The following is a 27,065-nucleotide window of genomic DNA, read 5'->3' on the forward strand; positions in this document are numbered from 1 at the left end:
GAAGTGTGCTGTACCATATCCAATTAGGCTGATTTTTGAAAAGATTGAAACACATATTAGGAGAACCTTTCTAATTTAATTGATTTCAAGTTCAAAAGAGTATGACAACAGCCTGATCACGGGCTGGGAGCATCACTTTCCCTGGCAATGATATTGTGTTTCATTTTGATAAGTTCCCGTAAACTTGGCAGATGGAACATACTATGGGGAAATATGAGGTTTGCACTTTGGCAGGAAGAATAGAGGAGCTAAATATTATTTAAATGGAGAAAAACTGCAGAGCGCATGCATGGAACAAAGGAATTTTGGAGTCCTAGTCCATGAATCCCTAAAATCAAGCATCAAAGTTCAGTGGTTAAATAGGGAAAGCAAATGGAATGCTGTCCTTTATTTAAAAAAATAGGGAGGTTTTGCTAAGTCTCTATAAGCACTAGTCAGACCACAACTGGAATACTATGAATGGTTTTGGGCCCCTTGTCTAACGTAAGATATACTGGGCATTGGAGGCAGTCCAGGGAAGGTTCATTAGGCTGATACCAGATATGGAGGCACTATCTTATGCAAAAAAGGTTGAGTAAGTTGGAATATAGAGAAATGAGAGGCGACCTTATTTGAAACATGAAGAATTCTTAGGAAAATTGGCCGGGTAGTTGCAGCAAGATTGTTTCACCTTGTTGGAAGTCTAGGGCCAGAGGGTATAATCTTGGAATAAGGGGGTCACGTATTTAAGACAGAGATGAGGAGTAATTTCTTCTCTATGCAGTGAATCTGTGGAATTCTTCACTATGGAGTTAATAGAGCCATTAAATTGGCTGAGATAGACAATCAATGGAGAAGACAGGAAAATAGATTCTGGGATTATCACATCATCATGATCACATTGAATGGCGGAGTTGACTCAATGGGCTGAATTACCTGCTTCTGCTTTTTCTTAGGGTCTTACATGTAAGCTCTCATTGGCCTCTTGACTTTCTTTTACAGTACGCCACCAAGTCTCTCTAAACTATCATTTCTCATTTAAGACAATGGAGAGAGCCTGAGTGTTGCACATAACAGTCCTGGAGAGCTGAGAGTACATTGGCTGCTGTGTTTCCTCCATTACAAGAGTGACCACACTTTTGTAAAGTCCTGAATTGTCCATAAAACACTTTTGAAACACCCAGCGAATGGTGGTATATAAGTGCAAGTCTGTCTTATTGCTTTTCAACTGATTCATGAGTAGTGTGATGCTTAGGCAAACTTAGTAGTTAGCAACACAACTAACTGCTGAAATTCCCAAACACTAAGGGCAAGGTATTTCCAAAACTACGGAAAAGAAACAGCAGAGCCAAATCCATGGACCCAGAAGAACAGATGGAGGAAGAAATAGCTACAGATTATGTATTCAGAATAATTTATCCCGGACAGAAGAATGACTATGGTGAGTTTATGTTCATTGTTGCTGTTCTGTTATCTGCTGATTCTCAGATGATTTCTGAATTTTAATATTATTGCTCTGTTCTTGACATTCCTCGTTCATCAAAGTGCAGATATTTCCCGATTTTGGTAGACGTTCATTTGCTGATTTATTGTTGCCTTAATCTGGAATTACTGGACAGTAAGGGACATGGGATCTCTCACCAACAAGTTTGTGTTCAATTTGAATGAGAAAGAGAACCAGGTGAAATCTCCCAGGAATTGTGTCAGTTGTGTTCATGTGCCCAGGCAGCTTTAACTTGCCATTTGCACTGTGCATTTAGTGGGATTTTCTATCTTGCAGAAACAAGACAGGCAACCTGTGGCCATTTTACCAGTTGGAGACAAATCTCCATTGGACTGAATTAGTGGGTGATTTCTTTGATAGATTTTAAACTTGTGTACATGTTTTGGTGGAGATTCAGCCAAAACTATTGACCATAAGAAGAATTAAAGCCGTCTTACACTTCTTTAGATTTTAAGTTATTGTTTGGGATGAGCAGAAGCTGTAGTATATATGTAATGTGCCTTTGTAAGGTATGAGAAGAAGTGGAGAGATGGAAGCTAGAATATGGATTGAAAAGGTTCTAAATGTCTCCTATTAAAATAAGTTTCAGCATTTCAATGGAGAGTATTGAGGTAAGTGTTGTAGAAATCATGGAAAACTTGTAACACAAAATGAGGCCATTTGGCCCATCGTGTTAATCGATAAAGAACTACCCTGCTGAAACCTATCTCCCTGATCTGGTTCACTAGCCCTGCAATGGTTTGTTTGGAATTAATATACCCTGTGTAGGGATAATTAACTCCCGTGGAAAACCTTGAAAGCATAAGTTTCAAATTTTCAGAAGTAAAAATCTGTTGATTCCTTTGATTAATCTTGGTCCCAAGGAGTTAGCATTGACAGTGGGGAAGTCACCTCTCAACCTTCAGTTTTGCGTTAGTTTATTTTTGAAAACAAGAGTGTAATATCTTCCCAGGTCTTCAGCACAAACTTCCTCTTGCAACATGGGTATGCTTGGTCTGCCATTGTGACTGAGCCATGAGCAATCAGTCAGAGCAAAGAGATAACCAGGAGGTAGGACAAAGGATGAGATGGGGCAGGGGAGTGTAAAGACAACCTCCCTTTACATCATGTGTCTTTATGGAATCACAACACCTTGCTTCCAATTAAATCATAGCCATTATTTCTGATGGTTCCTTTTTATCAGAGGGGGTTGCACCAGTGGCACGTCACTGATCTAGCATCAACTGTAGCTAAGCACCAGGTCTCTCTCAAAAACTACATTTCAGTGGCTTGGGATGCCATTTGAGGTGTCAAAGAGTGACTTAAACCCAGAAACAATGCATTTAATTTGCAGGGAATAACTGCAACAAGCAAGTCACAGATTCATTTCTCTTCAAGGCAAATGGGTTGATTGATGAATTCATGAGTCAGCTATTAAGCATCAAATTTGAGGCTTAATGGGGAAGCAAGCATCTGTTGTTCACAAGAGTGCTGTACGTGCCTCTCCATTGGCAGCACTGCCACTTGAATAGTCAATCTAGAAAAAGGAGTGACCACCAAAGAGTAAACAGAAGTACATGACTGGTAGCACATAACATCTGAAGGGTACCAAATAGAACATGTGAAGGAGAGAAATCAATGAGAAGGGATAAAAAAGGTAAACCCACAAAATGTATTCTCCACTTATGACAGTTGCAATGCCTGTGGCTTTTTCTCTCCCCACTACCTTAGTTGAATGTTTAACTTTGAGGTTATGGAGAGTCAGATAGGCCTCTATATCAAGACCAAGGAGAGTTCTAGTGGTGCAGTGGTAGTGTCCCTACCTCAGGACCAGGAAGCTGGGTTCAAGTCCCATCTGCTCCAGAGATGTGTAAAAACGTGTCTGAAGAGGTTAATTGAAAATATCTTTCTAGAATTGGACTGAAACTATTTGTATTGGGTCAGGGTCATTTGTAATGTGGGCTTATCTAAAGAAAAGCATAGTGCATAAAGATTAGGCTCCAGGCTCTATTCTTCTATCCTTCACGATCTTAGCTTACTGGTGTAGAACACACTTTCTCATTAATGGTCACTCTCAACAGTAGCAGCCCTTGAAATGATAACGACCCTTCTCCTGATTGCATTTTCTCTTTATTGCCTGATCTTGCAATACGCAAGATTGTATCTCACTGTGTCGCTCTTGGAAGGATTGTGAAGATGCCTGTTATAAAGAAAAATAGTGAGGATGGTGCGTGAAATTTACAATGGCTGTGGCCAAATGAGGGAGGTAACTGAAGGGCAGTAGGTAACTCCAATGCTTGCAAGTAGAAGGGAAATAGGAAATGACAATGTAAGAGTGGTGGGCTTTCAGGAGATGTAGGGCTATGCAGAGAGTGACAGAGTTATAAGCAGTAGATTGTCTTTAACCACTATGATCATATCATTGGCTTGTTAAGCGTGGGAGCCAGATACTAGGTACCACACAATTTGCATTCACTTGCTCAGTCACCTCTGATCAATGGTGTATTTTTAAAATCCATCTATTCAGACATGTTCTGGCCCAAAAGAAGCGGCACTACCATTGTGCCACAAGACCATCTGAATGTTGCTATAAGCTTAGCTCAAACTGGTCTAATTTTCCATGCTGATCTCCTCCTCCATGACTTCTGAGAATTATGGAAGTCTTATAAAATTCCCTTGTAAATATCACTCTAAGATGGATTTTCCTTGTTTTAGGCTTCATGTTTGATACATTGCAGCACTTGCAAGTTACACCTCCCAGTAAAAGTGAAATTACTTCTTTTAAATAACATCGCTGTCAGCCAAGCTCCCATCTGTGTACATCTTGCAAAATTGGACAGGTGCACAATTAATATGCAAAAGCAAGGTAGAAACGTCAATTTTTGACTCTTCTTGTATTAATCGTCACAGAAATAGACCCTTCGGTCCAACTCGTTCATGCCGACCAGGCATTCTAAATAAATCTAGTCCCATTCGCAGGAAGACCAGAATTGCACGCAGTGTTCTAACAGCAGCCAAACTAATGTCTTGTACAGCTGCACCATGACCTCCCAACTCCTGTATTCAATGCATTGACCAATAAAGGCAAGCATATCAAATGCCTCCTTCACTATCGTATCTACCTGTGACTCCACTTTCAAGGAACTATGAACCTGTGCTTGAAGGACTCTTTTTGTTTAGCAACACGCCCCTAGACCTTACCAATAAGTGTATAAGTCCTGCCTGACTTTCCTTTACAAGATGTAGCACCCCATGTTTATCAAAATTTAAACTCCATCTGCTACTCCTTGGCCCATTGATCAAGATCCCTTTGTATTCTGAAGTAACCTCCTTCGATATCCACTACACCTCCAATTTTGGTGTTACCTGCAAACTCACTAACCATACCTCCTATGTTTACATCCACATCATTTAAATAAATGATGAAATGCAGTGGACCCAGCACTGATCTTTATGGCACACCACTGGTCACAGGCATCCAGTCTGAAAAGCAACCCTCCACCACCACCCTCTGTCTTCTATCTTTGAAACAGTTCTGTATCCAAATAGCTAGTTCTCCCTCTATTCTGTGTGATCTAACCTTGCTAACCAATCTACCACCTATGATAAAGTCCACTCATGTGTGGAACTGCAGAAGATGGGGGAGATACTAAATGAGTATTTTGCATCAGAGTTTATTGTGAAGGATAGAGAATGTAGGGAAATAAATAGCGACATCTTGAAAAATCTCCGCATTGCAGAGGAGATGGTGCTGAACGTCTTAAAGTGCATAAAGGTGGATAAATCTTGAACGCCTTACTGAAGTCCATCTAGATCACATCCTCTACTTTACCCTCATCAATCCTCTGTTATTTCTTCAAAAAAACTTAATCAAGTTAATGAGACATGATTTACCATGCACAAAGTTATGTTGACTATCCCTAATCAGTTATTGCCTATGCAGATACATGTAAATCCTGTCCCTCAGGATTTCCGCCAACAACTTGCCCACCACTGACATCAGGCTCACTGATCTATAGTTCCCTGGTTACCTCACCTGTGGCTATCGATGATACAAATATCTCAGCAAGGTCCCAGCAAACACTTCCTTAGCTTTTCCCACAGAATTCTAGGGTACATCTGCTCAAGTCCTATGGATTTATCCACGTTTATGCATTTTAAGACATCCAGCACCACCACCTCTGTAATATGGACATTTTTCAAGATGTCGCTATTTATTTCCCCACGTACTCTATCCTTCTTCACAGTAAACACTGATGCAAAATACTCATTTAATATCTCCCCCACCCCATCTCCTGTGGTCCACACATGATGAAGCAAAACTTTCCACAGCTAATTCTTGCAATTTTTAGTGAGCAGTCATATTTCTAGCTCAAGAAAGGGAGTGTATTTGTACATGGTCCATCCCAGACTTTTTTTTTGTTCCATAATAGTTTCTCCAAATCTTCCTTTTATTGTGGTGATAGACTTTTCTCAACAAATGTCCAAAATCAAGACCTAATCGCCTCCATCCACTTTGCGGCCTTATGATGTAAGACTTGATTGTGTGTGCTATCCAACTGTGGAAGGTATCACAACCAAGCTGGTAATATTCACAGATGCTTCATTCCAGTCAGAATTACCATGTGTCAATCAGAGGAATTATTTTAGCTTGCTTAAAACAGCCATTGAGGCCCGTTGTAAAGCTACCTTGAGTGAGACCAACATTTTGGAATGATGTGTGAATATTAAATGTGGTCTTACTGAGGTGCAAGTTCATCTTTATAAGTTCTATTTTGGGAAGGAAAATGTCTATGAATGTGTTCATACTTGAGTGTGTTGAGATTGATCCCTTCTAAATATGTTGCCAAAATTGGATAGAAATGCATTTTCTAACTGCAATGCATTACAAATTTTAAGGTGCAAGAATATATTAATTAAATCAGGTCAATGCAGCATTAATGCGAGTTGTAAAAGTTACAGCACAATTTTTGGCCTGTTTTTAGCTGTCGGGAGCAGTGTGTAAGTGAACTGTACAGTGAAGGTATGCTCCTCATCAGCCCTTTCAATCTTTTCTTTGAGCAGTAACTATTAACTACCACCACTTAGCTGCCAGCCGATCGGTCTCTGTCGAGGATGATGAGGAAGACGAGGATAGGCTACATGAAATGATTTCTATGATCTGCTCACGGAACCTCACAGCTCCTAAAATGATGAAAGGTTTTTATGCAGTTTGGCCTAATCACACTTGAAGTGATATGCAAGATAATGCAGTGCACCGTACAGAGTCTCATCTCAAGGTTCAACAGTGTTGGCATTACCGATGTTAAAACTATTGAAATTCTTTTGATCCATTTGAGCCTTTAGTACACTGCTTTTTTTTTCTTTTTTCTCCTAAAGCTCATTTTTATTTCCCTGTAGATTAATGGGCTCCACTAATGATTCAGAGTTTAACCATTGACCAGAAGAAATATATAGACTAAGAAAATCATAAGCTCTGATGGGTCAGAGTTAGCTGAGCATTTGTAGTGTTCCTGCCCCTGGCCTCTTTGCACTATTTGCTTCAAGGGTAGAACAATTGTTCCCTAATTGCTATCTAGTGACCTTTGCTAGAACTACAGACAACAACAACTTGTATTTTTGTAGTATCTTTCCCTTGTCGAAATGTCCCAAGGTCCTTCACTGAAATGTGAACAGATCAAATTTTACATGGGACAGCATAAGGACAGGTGACTAAAGGTTTGGTCAGAATAGTGAGGACAGCACCATGGTGGATCTGTTGATGCCCTGGAAATCATGTTCAGTGTCTAGCCTCAGTTGCTTGCAGCTGCAATTGGGTGAAAGAACAAACAGGGGTTGACTTTGTCGAGTTACTACCCAACCAAGAGATCAATATCTTTGAGAGAGGAGCGAATCATCAAGGAAAAAGAAAGAAATTCATTTTCACATGATGTTGACTGAAATATTACACTTCAATATTTTAAAAAATTCTAAGTTAAAGCCAGAGAGCATAACTATATTCTACAGTCAGTAACTTATAAAACGTTCAATCAGTCTAGTTTTATTATTCAGTACTCATTTTTTTAACCACTCACTAGTGCCATTTAATCACACTTATGTTCGAATGTAACTAAATCGTTAGGATGTTCTAAGCCTTTATAGTTTCAGAAGTGGATGTGAATTTAATTGTTAATATTCCTGTGTTTCTTTCCCCACAACCTCCTTTACAAATTCTACATTGACCTCAGACACCTTCATTTGTACACAAAACAAAGGGCTGAATTCTTCTGAACTGATGCCCGATATGTGTAACACATGCATGAATCCACATTTCTTAATACCCTCTTTCAAATAGGACACAGATGAATTTTATGTAAGCACCAGCACAATGTGACTTAACTATATCAGTGGAATACTGATAAAATATTGAAGGAGGAAGGTGGAGGTGGGTGATAGAGGGAAGGAATGGCTAACTCATTTACAGGTGCTGGTGTACTAAGAGCTACAAATCTCTTAAAGAAAGATCACTACATTCTTAGATACACTGTTGACGATTTGAAGGTAATGACAACACTGTTGTTTCCCATTTGCTCGCCGTTGCTTTTAATTTTTTGCAACATGCTTGAACTGTGCATGTGGCCACTAAACAAAAGTCCTCAATAACTAATGCTGTTCACTGTAATTCTTCACCAAGTGATTTTTCAATTAATTTTGGTTTCTCAATTTATCAGGCAACCTTTCATCGGGTTTCATTTTTGTCTTTAGGTTCTGTGAGGTTCTGATTTCACCAGGTTCTTATGACACCTTCCACAAACAAAAAAAAAACAAAAAAAAAATTAAAATCCTTTAAATTCTGATGCAATATACACTGAAATTTTTTGTAACTCAACCAATGAGAAGCTGCAGTAAATGATACGTCGGCCAACTGCTTCCTGAAGAATTAAGGTGAAGAGCATTTCTTTTAGTTACGATTTTATTTTGAAATTATTTATAGTTTTTATTTGATTTGCTGAGCACCCAGTCTGGCTGCATTGCCTTGCTGCAGGGGACTGTGCTGCTTTTGGTTGTTTTGACTGTGGTTGTATGATGCTTTTGTAATCACAGCTGGTGCTGCATTGATCACTTCCCTTCCATTATGCTTGTTTCAACCCTCTGTAATTTATGGTTTATTTATCCTTTGCTGCTAGATTTAGTTACCTGGTTGCACGTGGAATTTTACACTTGTGTGCTCTCCTTTTATGTGGGGGGAAAACAGCAAATATTCAAGAGTGGTCCCAAGGCAGTCATCTAATAAAGAGTTCAGATGGCATCCCAGTGAGTGTGGACCACAAGCATGTTATAACGGCCCTCTGAACTCCTGAAATTAAAATATCCCCTTGTAATCACTCCAAGATGTTTGTTTACTTTTAATATATATTGTAAATGTGACGGGATGGTTTTAACTCAAATTCTAGTCTGTATGTTTTTATTTGTCAAGTACGCTCAATATTGTTGATGCATGATGAAATTCTCACTAAAAATCCATGGATGTTATGTTGTCAATACAAGTTTAATCATATTGGAGTTGATTACCATAAAATTCTATGTCCTGTATATGTTTTGGACAAGAATATGGAAAGACTCCAATTTTACTTCATGTCAATGATGAATCTAGCTGCTTTGAATTAGTGTCACTAACGCATGTTCTATGTACAACAGGTTAAAAGCTTTACGCTTTAAAAATGCAGCAAAAACACGTCATTGCTATAATTTTTTTTAACCTTTTCTTTTTGGTTTCAGCATCATAAATAATTGCATCTGTAAAATGCCTGCGGAAATGTGATTAGTACAGGCTCTTAAGCTCTGACTCCATCCAGTCCCATTTAGATATTGCAAATTTAAAAAGAATGCAATTCTACGATATGCAGTTTAGCTCTGTGCACTGTCTCATGACAATTTCAGCAATTTAGCCATTTCTGATATTTTCATGGTCTTCTAGTGTCTGGATTGTAAGGTACTAGTCATCTCATTTATTGAAAGATTTTTCCAACTCCTCCTTCGCCTACACATATTGACTCATGCTGGGCCATGTTTCCAAACTTGCAGCCAGATCGCTGGTGCAAGAGCTATGTGCAACCTGAGACATTTGACAGTTTCAAGCTTTTCAACAATGGAGATCATCAGCTGGTCCAGATTCTGTCCTTGTCCAATAGCCGCACATGCACATCAAACAGAGATGACCAGACAGCAATCAGGAGTGGGCAGCTTTCCTAATTCCATCATCCCAACAGAACGCCTATAGACTCTTAATAAAGTTCTGTCATTATGATGGATGTGACATACAGTATTTAAATTACAGCAGGGGCTGCAATCGATGACTCAATTTTATGCTAGAAAACACAAAGCAATGCAGATGCTGTAAATCTGAATAACACCAAAAAAAGTACTGGAAACATTCACTAGTTGGGCAGCTTCTGCATTTAGGGGAAGGCAAGGGTTAATGTTTCAGGTCAAATTTCATCCTAATTTCCTCCCTGTATAGAAGCTCTCTAACCAAGTGTGGGGTTCCAGTATTTGTTGTGTTTACTTTTGTGCTTGAGCTTGTTTTCCTCAGACTAGCATCCAAGAGCCAAAAACCCTGATTACATTAAAAACAAAACTTGGCCGTAGAATTGTAGGTGCACAAGAAACTTGGCTTTGGAATTCTGTGGCTAGGATAAGGAGCTGAGTTCCCACATTTACATGTGGGAGGTGATGGAAAATACACAGGATTTTCAGAATCAAACAAAGTGAGTTTAAATGAGTATAAAAGCAGCAGAATTTTGTTTTATTTACTGGGGCTAGATAATATGCTGTTTTCAAATCGGGACAAATATTTTAGACAGAGAGTGGTTAGTGTGTATAATGAACTGACACAGAAAGTGGTGGATGCAGACATTTGGATAAGTACATGAATAGGAAAGGTTTGCAGGGGTGTTGGGCCAAGCGCAGGCAGGTGGGACTAGTTTGGTTTGGGAACATGGTTGGCATGGACTGGTTGGACCAAAGGGTCTGTTTCCATGCTGTATGACTTTATTGTACTTCATCTGCCATGCATCTACCCACTCGATGGACTTGTTGAAATCACACTGAAGCATCTCAGCATCCTCCTCACAGCTTGTCCACCCATCCAGTTTGTGTCATCTGCAAATTTAGAGATATTTTAGTTTAGTTCACTCATCCAAATTATTAATATACATTGTGAATAACTGGGAACTTAGCACTGATCCCTATGGTACCCCTCCAGTTACTGCCTGCATTTGGAGAAAGACCCATTTATTCCCACTCTTAGCTTCCTTTCTGCCATCCAATTTTCTATCCATCTCAATACACTACCTACAATCCCATGTGCTTTCATTGTAATGTAGACCGGCAAGAGGCTGGAAGAACACAGCAAGCCAGGCAGCATCAGGAGGTGGAGAAGTCAACATTTCCGGTATAACCCTTCTTCAGATCCTGAAGAAGAAGGATTATACATGAAACGTTGACTTCTCCATCTCCTGATGTTGCCTGGCTTGTTGTGTTCTTCCAGCCTCCTGGCTGTCTACTTTGGTTTCCAGCATCTGCAGTTTTTTTTTGGTCTCTAACTTCATTTTACATGTGGATTTCTTATATAAGACTTTGTCGTTCAGTGAGCCATCCCTGAAAGAGGAAGTAGGGTCTCCAGTTCACAGCTGTGATTCCTGCCACCTCAGATGATTGTACCCACTAACCTATATAATGAGCTCAAGCATAATACCAAGATAAACCACATAAATAAATCTCTAAAGCACTCAACATAAAATGATTCCTGCAAGAAGTTAGTTCCTGAACATAGAATTTTAAAGGAAAGCATAAAAGTTTTGGATTTTAACAACATTGAAAGGTTTAGAGAGTCATCAAAATTGAGAGAGATTGCACGTCCAAACACTAAAACTACTTGCTTAGAGAATTTTATCTTCATTAGTTATTTTTAAACTAAAGTGCAACTGTAAAATACAGTTTTTCAATTAACCTTCTCACCCAAAGTTGTTCTGTAACTTTTGACCTAAAATAGCTAGTATTACACTGCATTATTTTTGAAGTGAGGTGGGAGGGTGGGGGTCTGAAAGTTCCTCTAAAATGCATGCCAAATTTCGTTTTCTTTTTCAGATCCTAATGAATTATTGGAAATACATGGATACAGCACAAATCAGTTTCCTTGGCAACTGGGAGATCTGTGTAGCCAAGGTTCCTCTTGTTTATCCTGCTCGACCAGTGGTTCTCCCTTTGACATACCCAACTGTTGTAGCTGTGGAAATGACAGGTAAAGAAAACAGGACAATATTTCATTAGAGCTTTCCTGAGAGGAACAACTTTCAATTACATGCGCGGGTTTTACAAAATAATAAGTTAACCTTAATTCCAGCATTATCTATGTGACTTATTAGAACATAAGGAAAATTTTTCATAGATAGTAAGTATATTAGTCATTAGAATAGAAGGACTGTGCAACCAATTAATTACTTTGAGTTATAATGACTTATCATGATGTTGACCAGTGCATCCACCACCAATCTTCCCAAATAGCGATGGATTTTTTATGTTTTTGGTTGATGGTAGAATGTTGGCTAGGACACAGGGGGAGTTCCTCTGAGATTATTCTGTTGAATGTACCTGGTTGTCTTGATCTTGCTTTGAGCTCTCAGGCTCCATCATGATAGAATCTATCATCTGTATTGGTGACAGAGTTCTTGTACAATAAATGAAGGTAATTCCATAACTCCTGGTTATTTATCTTTGGGAAAGGACTGTGGAAGCTTTAGAATCAATTTGTTTTCTGGCTATGAATTGAGTCATGCAATCTGAGAGCTTAGAAACCGGTACATAGACGTAAGAGCTCAGGAAGTGGAAAATTGGATGAGATGCAATTACAAAGCTTTCCTGAAGAACCTGACTCCTATCAGGAAATGTATTGAGGGTACTAGTAGATCTCTGCCTCTGTCAGATGTTCATTTTTCACAGCTGACCAGCAGATGAACCAACCATGTTGAGTCCTATCCATTGCTTGCTCTTAACATTCAAATGTGTGCATTTTCTAGCATGATTCACCGGAAATGATTGAGAGCAGGAACATGGAAATTACTGGACAAGAAAAGGCAAAATGTCTCTCTTTGTAGTCAGTTCATACAATGAAAAGGGAGTTGTTTACTACTTAACAACCTTGGCTTTGCTGTCTTTTTCTGGCCCAATGATGCTGAAGTAAATAGTAGCACCACTTGCTGCTCTGAAGTCAGGTTTTCAATGTCGAGATTAGATTAGATTCCCTACAGTATGGAAACAGGCCCTTCAGCCCAGCAAGTCCACACCGACCCTCCGAAGAGTACTTGATAATTTAGCATGGCCAATTCACCTAACCTGTGCATCTTTGGAATGTGGGAGAAACCGGAGCACCCAGAGGAAACCCATGCAGACACTGGGAGAATGTGCAAACTCCACACAGTCGCCTGAGGCAGGAATTGAACCCAAGTCCCTGGTGCTGTGAGGCTGCAGTGCTAACTACTGAGCCACTCTACCACCCCATATGTGGATCCAACGTGGATCAGCAATTCAAACAAATCATCGACAAGACTTGTTGCTGGCACAAATTTATTGGATTGACTGTTTTATTTAAAGGAAGTACAAATTGACAGTGATTTTAGTCTAATTATAGTTGAATCTGACTATGACAAATATTTTTGTCAACATACTCAAATATTGGCCAAGAGTGCAACCTTCTAATTAACAGTATACTTTTTCTGGATGCTGCTTACTTCTGAATCAGTGAAGATTGACCATGTTGAGCTAGAGTCTTAGTACTATGTTGATTGCATTGTTAAGGAACTAGGCTGAAGGAACAAGGCTCTTGTGACACAATGGTAGAGTTCCTACCTCTGAGCCAGAAAGTGCAGATTCAAGTTACACCTGTCCCAGATGTTTGTCAGAACATTTCTGAACAGGTTGATTAAAGTAATTATAAAGAGAGATTTCTGAAACACTGAATAGTGTTAAGGAAGAAGGAGATATTTGTAACATTGCATTCTGTAAATACATTATGTAAAAGATTGCTGTCCAGTTTCCTACTTCAACTGGCTTTTGAATGAATTAACATGTACGTGGGAGAGAAGGCAGCATAGTGGATAGAACAATAGACTATATGCTGTATGTCAACAAAATTTGTGTATGATGAGAAATGTTTCTCTTAGATAGCCCTTATAATTTCTGTCTAGGATGTGGAGAATAAACCTTTTCACAAGATTAAATCCTCTTGCAAACTTTTTGACTCTTCTATCATAGGACTCCCTTAAAGATGCTCTGTGAGAACATGAAGAGGCAAATTGTTTCAAGGGCATTTTATGGATGTAAGTACACAGTAAGAATATTCGCTAGTGAGTGACAGATGCTGTGGAAGGTAGTGTAAGATATTTAGAAATTATTTTAAATCCAAATTTGCATGATGAATCAGCTAATATAGATTGTGTAGCATTGTCATCATGATTGATTAATTAGCATCACTGTTGATATTATTAACCAAATGGTATATCTAGAATTATACTTGGCTAACAATGAATGCTAATATGTAAATTTTGCTCTAATACTCTGTAATTTAATTGAGAAGCTTAGATGCTAAAAGTTATTGCTGAAGCTGTGGTGGTTTGAGTTTATCCCTTACTGCTTTTTATCACTTGCTTTAGTTATAGGTGTGTAGTGGTCTGGTTGATGCCTTTATGTGAATGTGATAGTGCATTACTGTTCTTTTGTTCCAAGGAAGATAAACATTAAGACTTTTGTGATTCTGCACCCAGGGCTTGCTTACTGCCGACACCTCTCTACAGTCCGCACACACCTATCAGCCCTTGTGAATCACACCATTATTCCTCCTGACAAGCCATGTGAAGCTACAGGCGGACTGACTGGAGAAGTTTGGAATAAGTATGAGAAAGATAGGAAGGTAGGATAGCTGAGAAGGCAACAAATTAACCAGAATTCCTCCTTCTGATCTGTAATTAATTAATTATCATTCTTGAAATATGTGCATGCCAGGATCAAACTGAGTTGAGTAAAGAATATATTAGCACAAACAGTCTGTTTATTTCTCTGAGCCTGGGGTGCTCCCTGTGTAAGGTGTGGAGAAATGGTTGCTACAGTCCAAATAGCCAGTGGGCTATGTGACATGTGCTTCAGGGTCCATCACCACCACTTCCAAACACAATCAGAACATTTTTTTTTGCGAAGAACAATTATGAGTAGAAGAATATTTCATTTTTGAAGTTTTTTTCCTCCCCTTAATATTCTTCCCTCCTCTTCTGAAGACACTCCTTCTTGGCTTGCCATCTACTGTTTGGTAATTGGCCCTGATTATTTCTCTTATGGTTGAAAACAATCCTGTTATATAGTGGCAGAATTAGGCCATTTGGCCCATCAAGCCTGCTCCAGCCAATCATGGCTGACATGTTTCTCAACTCCATTTTCCTGCCTTCTCCCTGTAATCCTTGATCTCCTTACAACACAAGAACTTGGGAAAAAGGAAGCAGTAGACAGCCCAATACTGCACATGTGTAATTTTCACATACATCCATTGACCGTAGGTGTTGCTGTGTTGGCGATCAAGAGTAGGAACCATTATACTTTTCTTTCCTTCCCAACTCAGCAATCCTAGCAAATTGTAATGTTTTAGCTGCTCGCCTGCCTGAGACCACCAACTTGGAGATCTAACCTTTTGTGTCTTGTCTGGACTAGAAGGTGACTTAATTAGTAAACACTGAAAGAATATACATGCTGTTCATAAGCATAGGTGGTTTCTGCCTGGTAGCCATCTTAGTTGCAGGTGGACTTATTTAACCAAGTAGCTTAGCCATTTGAAAACAGTTAAGACAATGACCTGGTCACAGGCATAAAGATTTGAGCATGATAAAGGGCAATCTAAAGTAAGAGAAAGAAAAGAAATTGTATAAAATGAGACTTAACATTTTGGCTTTACTGAGAAATATATCTGAAAGCCAGACATGTATGGTTCCGCAAAAATTCTACTACAAGTAATTTTAATAATTAAAGTAAAAATAGAATCATAAAGTCATAGAAAAATCACAGTTTGATATTTTTATTCTTAGAACTACAAAAAATTGGAGCTGCTGAGACTAGTTTATTATGGAGGAGTCCAGCATGAAATAAGGAAAGATGTTTGGCCCTTCCTCCTGGGACACTACAAGTTTGGTATGAGTAAACAGGACATGGACCAGGTATGTAATCAACACTTCACTGTATAAATCAATTGGACTTGAATGAGTCAAAAAGCTGATAGGTTTTGGAAAATACCATGTGCCGTTCCAGGGGCTGCTCTTCTCATAGTTGGAAATCAAAGCGTAGTGGAGACTGAGTTTAAAGAAACATTAGAACCATAGAAAATAGGAGCAGGAGTAGGCCATTCAGTCCTTCCGAACTGTTGTGCCATTCAATAGGATCATGGCTGATTGTCTATCTCAATACCCTGTTTTCACTTTCTCCTCATACTCTTTGATCTCTTTACCCCTAAAAAATGTGTCTAACTCTGCCTTGAAAACATTTTGTGTTTTGGTCTCAGTTGCTTTCTGTGGCAGGGAATTCCACAGGTCCACCACTCTCTGGTGAAGAAAGTTCTCCTCATCATAGTCCTAAATGAGAAGCCTATAAGCTTAATCTGTGACCCCTGGTTCTGGGATTCTGGTCATTGGGGAATAGCCTTCTTGTGTTTACCTTCTTGTATCTAATCCTGTCAGACTGTACACTGTAACTAATCTATGATGGAGCTGACTTAGGAATGCTTGCTGACAATGAGTAGCTGAAATGGGTTAAGAGTTCTGTATCCAACATTAGAATTCCTCCGATACTGAGCAGGTCAGGTGGTTTGTTGCTTTGTTATCTTTTGATATTTCCTGTAACTTTACATTTCCTTTGCTACTCAAATATTGTAATTCCACATCAAGTTCTAAAGGGTAGTGGAAATGTAGCAATCTGTGACAATAAATTGCTTTAGTGAGGAGTACACAAGACTGATGAGGCTATATTGGCTGAAATAGAGGCTTTGCCCGCACCTAAATTTTTTAAAAACCCTCTAAATGGATAATGTGCTTGATGAAGCTGTTGTTGATCATTAGAAAAGAGAATTTAAATGGACCTTTCAGGATTTTTGGAAATTGCATGTTAAGCTGCATAATTGGTAATACATCCTTCTTTTAGACATAAATCGTAAATAAGGATTGATGAAACCAAAGTATGAGTTACTTAATTGAAGATTTAAACCATATATAAGTAATGATCAATTGGAATCATGCAGAATATATCTCTATCACTGCTGCTTCAGACAAACTAACAAGGCATGGGACTAATGCATCATTTCCTGTTGAGATAGATAATGATTGACAGCACTTTAAGATGCAGTCTTAAAGATATGTGTACACCATGTCCCAACAATGTTTATGAGATGTTGTAAGATAGTGTCATTGATGAAGACACCTTTTGTTAATAACAGTTGGTTGTTTCAAAAACACTAATAGCAGAATATGTGCATAGACGTATCTCAGTCTCTGATTAATTACATTGATTCCTGGGCTTGTCCCACAGGTGGATGAAGATATCGCTGCCAAGTACAGAAGTGTAATGGCAGAGTGGAAGGCCTGTGAGTTGGTCGTCAAGCGAAGAGACAGGGAAACTCATTCAGCAATCTTGGCCAAATTTTCATCGGGTAGCAGCATAGATAGTCATGTGCAACGTCTGATTCATCAAGATTCCAGCATCAGCAATGACGTAAAGTATTTTGTGTATCATATTTGTTGATTGTGTTAACCATTGGTATCAGTGAGCCCTTCAGATCTCAAACAATTTGTCTTCAGTCTTGTTTTGTGGGTGACTCTGGAAAGGCCATGTTTATTTTTCACCCATAGTTGCCATAAGAATCTGGCAGTTGTCCTCCCTTGTAACGATTATTTTGACAAATGAATAGCTTCAGAAGCAATTAAATCATGTCCTGCAAGATAGAATTAAATGGAGGCCAGACACGTCAGGATTGGCATTCTCTCCCCCCAGAGAGCATTATGAAGCCAGTTGGATTTTAAGACAGTTTGGCAGTCCTAGGTTATGTATTGGCACAAGTCTGCAAATTAGTAGATTTTGAACTTCAGAAGTTGATATGGTAAGATGTTTATGGACAATCGCTTAATCACAACATTTCAGTACTCGTAAATAAAAACCATGAATCTAAAGGATGAAGATAGTGTATAACAATAACCATACTTCTTAATAAATGCTCATTGTGCAGCTCGACGTTAGGACACTACAAACTGATTTAATTGGGTCACCAAGTTTGTGCCGGTGCTGCCACTCTTTTTACAACCCTAGGGTGCAGACCATCCTGTCCTGGGGCCATTTCAGCCTTTAGGTACAAGAGTTTTCCTAGCACTTTTTCCCTGATAATGGTGATTGTTTTAAGTTCATCCTTTACGGTCACCTTTTCATTTGGGACATTTTCTAAGTCTTCTACCAGGAAGGCAAACAAAAGCAAAACTGTTAAAAGGCTCCTTGATTTATTTGTTTTCCATGACCATTTCTCCAAACTTTGTGTAAATAAAAAGTCATATTGAACTCAAAGCATTAAATCTGTTTCTCTATCCACAGATGATACCAGACCTGCTGGGTTTTTCAGCAATTTCTGCTTTTATTTTAAATCTTTGGCAACTGCAGTGTTTGTTTTAATTTGAATGTCCTTCTAGAGAACTGTGTCTCTGTCTCTGGTCTTAGTTACTCTTTTCTTGTTGGAATACTTATAGGAACTCTCACTATCTGCTTTTACACTACTAACTAGCTTTCTCTCGTACTCTGTTTTCAGCCTTTGAAGTAACTCACCAAGGCACTTTACAAGCATGTGATCCTTTCTCCCTATAAGGCCATGTGCAGTAGACACAATAGCACCACCTGCAAATTCCGTCCAAGTTGTACGCCATCTTGACTTGGAGCTAAATCACCATTCCTTTTCTATCAGTTGGGTCAAAATCCTAGAACCCTTTCCTAACACGCTGTGGAGATATTTTCTGACCAACCTATTCAGAGATATTATTGCACACCTCTGAACCAGGTGGGGCATGAACCCAGGCCTCATGAAACAGCAGTGCAGATATTCCTGCACCAAATAAATGCTGGGTTTGCCAGCAATGCCCACATGCCAAGAATGAATAAAAAGCCACTAACACATTAACCTAAAATCTATTGAGCAGTGTTGGAGAGCAGAATAGCATGTGTTCACTCCTTCCTCCACAGACCTTCCTGAGTATCCTGGCAGAAGCCCTTTGTGCATCTCCAATGCATGGCCCTTGCCCATTCTCCACTCATACCTTCTTCAACTATGTATTTGACAACCTTCCATGATTTCTGATTTCATAACATTTCCAATTCTAAAGTGTGTTTCTCAAGTACGCAAAAGCTGACTGTTCTCCCTGATGAAAGAAAGGAAATGTAATAAAGTCAACTTTGGAAGTGACTTGTTCTCAGCCCAACAAGCCTGAGACTGAGCTGATCCCTTATCATGTATTCTTTATGGAATCAGCCAGACAATATGCTAGAATGCCGTTAATAATGAAATTATAAGCACATTGCTTAGTTGATGGCAGGAGGACTATATTTGGTGGCAAGGATTTTTCTCCTTGGTTCCAGATGATATAAAGAATAAATACTGCAAATACTTGAAATTTAACATGTAAACAAAAAGTTGGAAATGCAAAAGGCCACCATCATTATCTAAAATGCAAGTTGCAATTTTGATTTTAGGTTCTTCCTACAACTACAGATAGTATTTTTAAAGTAATCTCCTCGTACATATGGTATCCCTAACTAGATGGGCAGTGGGGGGTTTTACATACATTTTTGATTTTAATTTTAAGGCATTCTGCCCCTAGAGAGAGTTCTCTGTTTCGCTTCATTATTCACATGGAAACTTAGTTTTACAATGTCATTCCTTTTAATATCCTGTTTAGGTCTTCATTTCTGTTGATGAAGTGGACCAGGGAGAGAAAGCCTTTAAATTGGTGGATGATGTAATGACAACAGTAGTAAACATTGACACCCCAACTGCAGCAGTTGAAGACAGACCATCAATGGAGTTTGACTCTCCTGATTCTGGACTGCCTTCGTCAAGGAATTATTCTGTCACATCAGGACATTCCCGAATCCTTTCAAGTACTGATGATCAAAGTTTGTGCATGGAAGAAGGTGTATTAGAGGAAGAAGATAACACTGACTTACACAAGGTCGAAGAACAGACACCCAGTATTAGTGAATCTGATTCCAGAAGAAAAAGTGGCCTGCAAAATGCCGAAACTCAGGACTCATTGTCAGAGGAACAACTGTGCACTCAGTTAGACTTGATAATGAGTGAGGAAAGCAGCGCATCTTTCCCATCTACAACATACACGGTCAGTAGGCTTTGATTCTATTCTGAAGAGACAATAAGTGAAGAGGTGATTGGGACAGGTTAAGTGAGAACTCAACGTTACAGATGAAATATGCAGAAAAGTATGAAGCAATTTGTTTTGCTGTTAAAAATAGAAAACATAGAAACCAAATGTTGACGTTTGCAAGGAGCCAGTAATTCATTTAAAGTCATGATTTTCAGAAATGCAACTATAAGTGAGGACCACTGTGCAGCAAATAATTAGGCAAGCAAATGATGTGTTATCCATTATTACAAATGGATTGGAGCTTGAGTAGACACCTTACTACAACAATATAGGGTCACATTTGTTATGCACCAAAAGAACGCTTTTCTTGCCTTCAGCAGAGTATAACAAAAGTTCACTCGATTCATTTCTGGGATGAGCAGACTATCCTATGAGAAGAGAGATTCCCTACATTTTGGAAGAATGAGATTGGATTTCATTGAGATATACAGAATTTTTAAGGGGCTTCACAGATGCTGGGATGATGCTTTCCTTTGGCTGGGGTTCACAACCTCAATAAAAGGCCAGCAATTTAGGAATGAGACCACGAGTCATTTATTCACTCAAAAACTGTATTTTTACATCCTTTAACAAATAGGATTGAAGACTTCAAAGATTAGTATAGCTTGACAATGAAACAATACAAAATAATGATTTATGAGCTCTTGGTGATTCATTACAAAGATGAACATAATAAACTGTCAGTATCTATTGCAGCACTACATGGGTGAAAGACATTCAGTCTGGGGTTGATATTGGAGGTGTTGTCTGAGCAGATATTCTGGGGTTATGCTTGATTACCTTGGAGAAACATTTCAAAAGGAATTTTTACAATTCTCTATCTGACTGCTGACGATGCTCAATCATTGGGTATATTTAAGGCAGAGATTGAGAAATTATTGGATAAATCAAGGGGTGTGCAGCTAGTGCAGGAAAATGGGGTTAAGATAGAAGATCTCCCACAATCTTGCTGAACAACAAAGCAGATTTGAAAAGTGAAAATGTTTACTCCAGCTACTATTTATTATATTCTTATGTCGACTACTCAGTCTAATCTCCTCTCATTTTCTTCTTGTCAAGACTTAGTTATTTCATTGATGATTTTAATCAGAAATTATCCTTTTCCATATTAGCTGAACCATTACGGTCTTAACCTTGCACCAAAGCCATTTATTCAGCCGTCCTCCAAGTTGCTGACTCCATGTTTTTCTCTGACTATTTTAAGTCGCTTGATTCCTCATCTTAAATCTGTTTAAGTTAACATTGTCTCTGTTTTTGTTGGGCCACATTTTACTTCCTTATTCAAGTGTAATCAGAGATTTGATCCTCAGTTTAAGATTGATGTGCAAATTATCCATATTTCTCCAAGGACGTTAGGACTGTTTTGAGATATTGATGTATTCCACCTACTCTTGAAAATTTAACTGGCCCAGTTGTCCAGCAAAGTGACAACATTGAAGAAACAGAGGTTATGTTGTGCCACAGGAAGTAATTCAGTCACTTTGATTACCACAATTTTAAATAATTACAATGATTTGAATCAATTTACTAGGATACCAATTAATTTTTTTTTGTCTTTGGTCCTGGAATGAAAGCAAAGCTGTATTTATGAATGACTTGCATGGCTCACTTCAGGGAAATTAACAGCAAACCACATAGTGAGACTGGATTTAGATTGGGTATGAGTGCCAGATTCCCTGAAGGGTGGTAATGTGAGTCATCTGAGCTTTTATAACAATCTGCTGGCTATTATGATTATTTTGTCCTGGTGCCTTCAAAGTATTTTACGATTTGAACTCCTGAGCTTTGGGTTACTCATCTAGTGCTCACCAGCCAATCTACTGGAGAGTCACAACTGAAATGACACAGTTGAAGTACTGTCATTGAATCCAAAGAAATGGGTATCATAACTGATTAAACTGTGATTAGGAGTGACATACCAAGGCAGTGGAGAATGGTGTATTAGAATTCAGTGTTTTAGTTCAGGATACATTTATCAAATCACTTATCTCTAATTACTAACACAATTTGAATATTCCTTATCTCTTAGACAGAACTGATGGATGCTGTATCATTAAATTGGCATCGGATTGATAAGGATGTACAACGTTGTGATAGAAATTACTGGTATTTTACTGCAATCAACCTAGAAAGACTGAAGACTGTAATGTGCAGGTATGGTTTTCGCTACTATCTGTTGGACAGATGTTCAATATGTTCTGTTTTTTTTTTTGCTTCTATCACATTTCTGATTGTTGTTCTCTCCTTGCCTTACAGTTATGTATGGGAACACTTGGATGTGGGCTATGTTCAGGGAATGTGTGATCTCTTGGCACCATTAATGGTGATTCTGGACAGTGGTAAGCACTACTTAATGGATAAGCAACTGCACTTGAATAAATGCCACAATTGTATATTGCAATCTTAAGGTATCATTGTACATGTCTTGGGTGGAAATATGTACCTTGAAGAGAGATTTAAGCTCTTGTACATCTTGTAAAAGACAGCAATGATGGTTACAAAGATTAAAAGAGACAGAAAATGAACCTCTTTGATTTCTGAGCTGTTGGTGATTCTTTGCAAAGATGGCTGTGATAAAGTTTGTATCACAGCACTACGTGTGAAGGATGACCAATCTGGAGATGATAATTAAGATGTAGGTTGCACAGATATTCTGGAGTTAGGTTTGATCATTTTAGGAAATGATTTATACAGAATTTGAGCATATGGTTTAGACTGATACTTTTAGTGCAAAACTGAAGGGTTTCCTGCACTGCGGGAGATTCATGATGAAGGGCTTATGCCCAAAACATTGACTCTCCTGCTCCTCAGTGGCTGCCTGACCACTTGTGCTTTTTCAGCACCACCCTTTTTGACTTACACTACAGGAGATACCCACTATGAGCTGAGATGTCAAATTGTGAGGCCGTGTCTGCATTCTTGATTAATATTAATGTGCTGTTCAAAGAAAAGCAGGGGAGATATGATGCATTAGCCAATACTCATCCTGAAACCAACGTCACTCAATCAAGTTGCCCAACTATATTTCTCAGTGATGCTCATGGGACCTTGCTGTAGAGAAATTGGCTGCTGTACTTCTGTCATTACAAAAATGACTACATTTCAAAAGTATTTTATCGGTGGCCAAATCCTGAGTTGTGAAAGTGGCTATGTAAATGCACATTTCTTCTTTCTTTAACCGATATAGAAATATCCAAAATAATGCTGGATCTTGAATCATCAAAAGCAATTTTAGTTTCAGTATCTTGAAAAAAGAATGAATAGGAGCTGAAATTGGTGCACTTGGACAACCCTGACCATTAAGTATGTCACAGTAGAGTCATCCAACTTCTGACAGGAGTGTTATTGTGTCCTTTTTTTTTCTTGTTTAGAGCCCGTTGCATACAGCTGCTTTACTCAGCTAATGAAGAGAATGAATCAGAACTTCCCAAATGGTGGTGCCATGGATACTCACTTTGCCAACATGAGATCATTAATACAGGTAATGGGACACTGGGATTAGAGTCAACGATGTTTTTATGAATGGGCAGACCAACATGAAATATGAGTGCCAATATTCCACTATGACAGCTGGGGAATTTAAAGTCAGTTAATGAACCTGAAATAAAAAGTAAAACACAGGGACCACTGCCAGCAATAGTTACAATGTAACTAATAAATTGTTATAAAAATCCATCTGTTTCATAGATTTTATTTGAGGAATGAATCCTGCAATTCGATAGCATTGTTGTTGACTTTTAAATGACTAACAAGTCATTCAAGCATAAGGAAGGCTGCTCACCACCACTTTCTTGAGCATTATAGATGGGCAATAAATGCTGATGTTGCCAATGACACCCGCATCCCATGAATGAATTTTTAAGTAAAGTTTTCATAGTGCCTTCCCAAACACCAATGCTCGTTGTTCTCTTATTTAGTTAGGTAAAATATTAACTGGGATGTCAATCAATGAGTAAGACATCACCACCTCTAATAGTTTATCAACTGAGCAGTTTGATCTCTCAGATCAGGAAGGACCCAAACTTCAAGTGCCAGCCTGTATAAACTGTTCTTAGGAAAACCATATCCCTTAGCAATGCTGGAAGTCTATATGTTGTTTCTATGCCATGATCTCTGCTGTTATTTAATATATATGGTTATAGGGCTGAATTACTGTGAGGCAGGAGAGCTTACAAGCTGGCAGAGGTAGGAAAGGAATTGAAGACAAACAATCCTGCCAGGCTGATTTGTTAGTACGTGGTAAAATGCAGCTTGCTGAGTCAGCACAGAATCTCCCCCAGCTGTAATATTAATTGTGGTCGAAGTTTATTTCAATATTCACCAGAAAAGGACCGAAGTTGCAGGATACAGAACCTGCAGGCTGAACTGCAGCAATTTACAAGTTTACTTCAATGTCATCTCTTGCTGCTTTTATCCTTCTCAGAATCAGGTTGTGGCTCCCCCATAAGTAACACACCATCTTCAAATGGGTATTTACCATCCTTCATTTGGCTGGATTGTTATTCTGGAGTTCTTTCCTTAACACCATCACCACAAGGACTACAGCGGTTCTAGTAGGCACACTGCCAACTTGTCAGGGCAACTGGGAATGGGCTCCAAAAGTCACTTTGGCATTTTTAAAATAAGATAAAGCTCCTATATTGACTAATGGCCATTTAGGTGAGGTATGGAGCCAATGCCATTAGCAAAGCAGGGGTGAAAATCAACATTGACAATAGCTCCCTTCAATAAATAAGGTTTCAGTAAATGGAAATACCAGATGGGTGAAGCAGTTGAAACCATCTGTCTGGTTTTGTGAACTCTATCTATCCCTATTGCTGTCAATTTAGTTGAATGTAAGTTATTTTGCTTTTTAAACATTAAATAATCTAAGTTATTTTGCGTTTTGAAGTCATCTAATATTCCCCTCTCTTTGTATTTCAATCCAACTTTTACTCATTAAGTGCTAGACTTGAAAGTGTACAAGTTGTACAATGTGTCAGATGGTGTAGAAAAGCAGCTGTGCATTTTTGTTGTTTAAAAAGCATGATTGTGACTTTGACTATCTGTCTGTGTAAAGTAGGTTGTATATAGGGCCTGTACAGAAGTTCAGTGGATTCATAGCCAAAGATAATATTAACTGCCAGCTGAGAAAATGGGATTTTCATTTTCAAAATTGTAGTTGTTGAAGGAACCTCTCTTCACCTACTCCCCCCAGCTCTCTGTAAGCAGCATTGCAAAATCCCTTTGTGTTAGGGAACTGTTGACATTAATAGAAATACTGTGGCATAAAACAACTGAGTTGCCATATCTTGACTTTTACAGTCAGTACATAGGGTTTGATGTGTGTTACACAAAGTTGATACCGGTCATCATACCGAACCATAATACTATCTTAAACCCTTTTTCAGATTTTGGATTCTGAGCTCTTTGAGCTAATGCATCAGAATGGAGATTATACCCACTTCTACTTCTGCTATCGTTGGTTCCTGCTGGATTTCAAAAGAGGTGGGAATGAGAGTTCCAGAATTGTTTAATAATCATATTGTCATAAAGGTGTACAGCACGGAAAGAGAATCTTGGGTCCAACTCATCCACGCTAATCAAATATCCTAAAAAATTAATCTAGTCTCATTTACCAGAACTTTGCCCATATCCCTCTAAACCCTTCCTATTCATATACACATCCAGATGCCTTTTAAATGTTGTAATTGTACCGGCCTCCACCACTCCCTCAGGCAGCTCATTCCATACACTCACCAACTTCTGCGTGAAAAAGTTGCACCTTAGATCCCTTTTAAATCTTACCCCTCTCACCCTATGCCCTCTAGTTCTGGACTCACCACACCAGGGAAAAGACCTTGTCTCTCTTCCCCATCCAATTATATTGGTTTACCCACTTCCCACAGGTAGCAATTCATACTGTGTACTGCAACCATCCTGGAGATTGTCATAGATCATGCTGCAGACTTCTCCACTTCAAATTAATTGAAAATATTGCTGTATGGATTTGGTTGACTTGATAAGGTCATATGCATTGTGTGTCCTTAGTTGCCCTGAGAAGATAATAGTGAGCTATCTTCTGCGTTCCTTGTGAGTACACTTCCATGGGGCCAGTGACAATGGAGTTAAGCAAGTTAACATAGTGATGTTATGGTAGTGGGTTGAAGGGAAACTCTGAAGTGATGGTTTAGCTGGGGCGTTGTTGCTTGTTATCCTTTCAATGGTTCCACTTTCACACTGACCGGTGAGAAACGCTTGTCAGACACATTAAGAGTGGCATGACTGATCCCAAGTAGAACAATGACAAGTTTTAATAATGATAGCCAAGCGTGAACCTAATCGGACCTGATCAGGTGTACCCGAGAACTCTGTGGGAAGCTAGAGAAGTGATTGCTGGGCCCCTTGCTGAAATATTTGTATCATTGATAGTCACAGGTGAGGTGCCGGAAGACTGGAGGTTGGCAAACATGGTGCCACTGTTTAAGAAGGGTGGTAAAGACAAGCCAGGGAACTATAGACCAGTGAGCCTGACCTTGGTGGTGGGCAAGTTGTTGGAGAGAATCCTGAGGGACAGGATGTACATGTATTTGGAAAGGCAAGGACTGATTCTGGATAGTCAACATGGCTTTGTGCGTGGGAAATCATGTCTCACAAACTTGATTGAGTTTTTGAAGAAGTAACAAAGAAGATTGATGAGGGAAGAGCAGTAAATGTGATCATATGGACTTCAGTAAGGTGTTCGACAAGTTTCCCCTTGGGAGACTGATTAACAAGGTTAGATCTCATGGGATACAGGGAGAACTAGCCATTTGGATACAGAACTGGCTCAAAGGTAGAAGACAGAGGGTGGTGGTGCAGGGTTGTTTTTCAGGCTGGAGGCCTGTGACCAGTGGAGTGCCACAAGTATCGGTGGTGGGCCCTCTACTTTTTGTCATTTACAAAAATGATTTGATAAATAAATAAATAAGAGGTACAGTTAGTAAGTTTGCAGATGACACCAAAATTGGAGGTGTAGTGGACAGCGAAGACGGTTATCTCAGATTACAATAGGATCTGGACCAGATGGGCCAATGGGCTGAGAAGTGGCAGATAGCGTTTAATTCAGATAAATGCGAGGTGCTGCGTTTTGGGAAAGCAAATCT

General features: G+C 39.0%; 1 protein-coding gene across 2 annotated transcripts in view; it reads left to right on the forward strand.

Moving 5' to 3' along the window:
• sgsm2 (small G protein signaling modulator 2) overlaps nt 1-27,065 on the forward strand; it is a 204,105-nt gene that overhangs the window by 165,904 nt on the left and 11,136 nt on the right. The window contains exons 11-22 of one of the 2 annotated variants that reach the window (XM_043718289.1): nt 1,288-1,420; nt 6,527-6,661; nt 11,591-11,744; nt 13,754-13,818; nt 14,263-14,408; nt 15,568-15,696; nt 17,057-17,239; nt 19,459-19,896; nt 21,971-22,095; nt 22,198-22,280; nt 23,313-23,422; nt 25,332-25,428. In XM_043718289.1, coding sequence (XP_043574224.1) covers nt 1,288-1,420; nt 6,527-6,661; nt 11,591-11,744; nt 13,754-13,818; nt 14,263-14,408; nt 15,568-15,696; nt 17,057-17,239; nt 19,459-19,896; nt 21,971-22,095; nt 22,198-22,280; nt 23,313-23,422; nt 25,332-25,428 — 1,798 coding nt within the window. The remainder of the gene's footprint in view (nt 1-1,287; nt 1,421-6,526; nt 6,662-11,590; nt 11,745-13,753; nt 13,819-14,262; nt 14,409-15,567; nt 15,697-17,056; nt 17,240-19,458; nt 19,897-21,970; nt 22,096-22,197; nt 22,281-23,312; nt 23,423-25,331; nt 25,429-27,065) is intronic. The other variant, XM_043718290.1, reaches the window with a different exon arrangement.

Source organism: Chiloscyllium plagiosum, chromosome 28, assembly GCF_004010195.1.
Source record: "Chiloscyllium plagiosum isolate BGI_BamShark_2017 chromosome 28, ASM401019v2, whole genome shotgun sequence".
NCBI lineage: Eukaryota > Metazoa > Chordata > Chondrichthyes > Orectolobiformes > Hemiscylliidae > Chiloscyllium > Chiloscyllium plagiosum.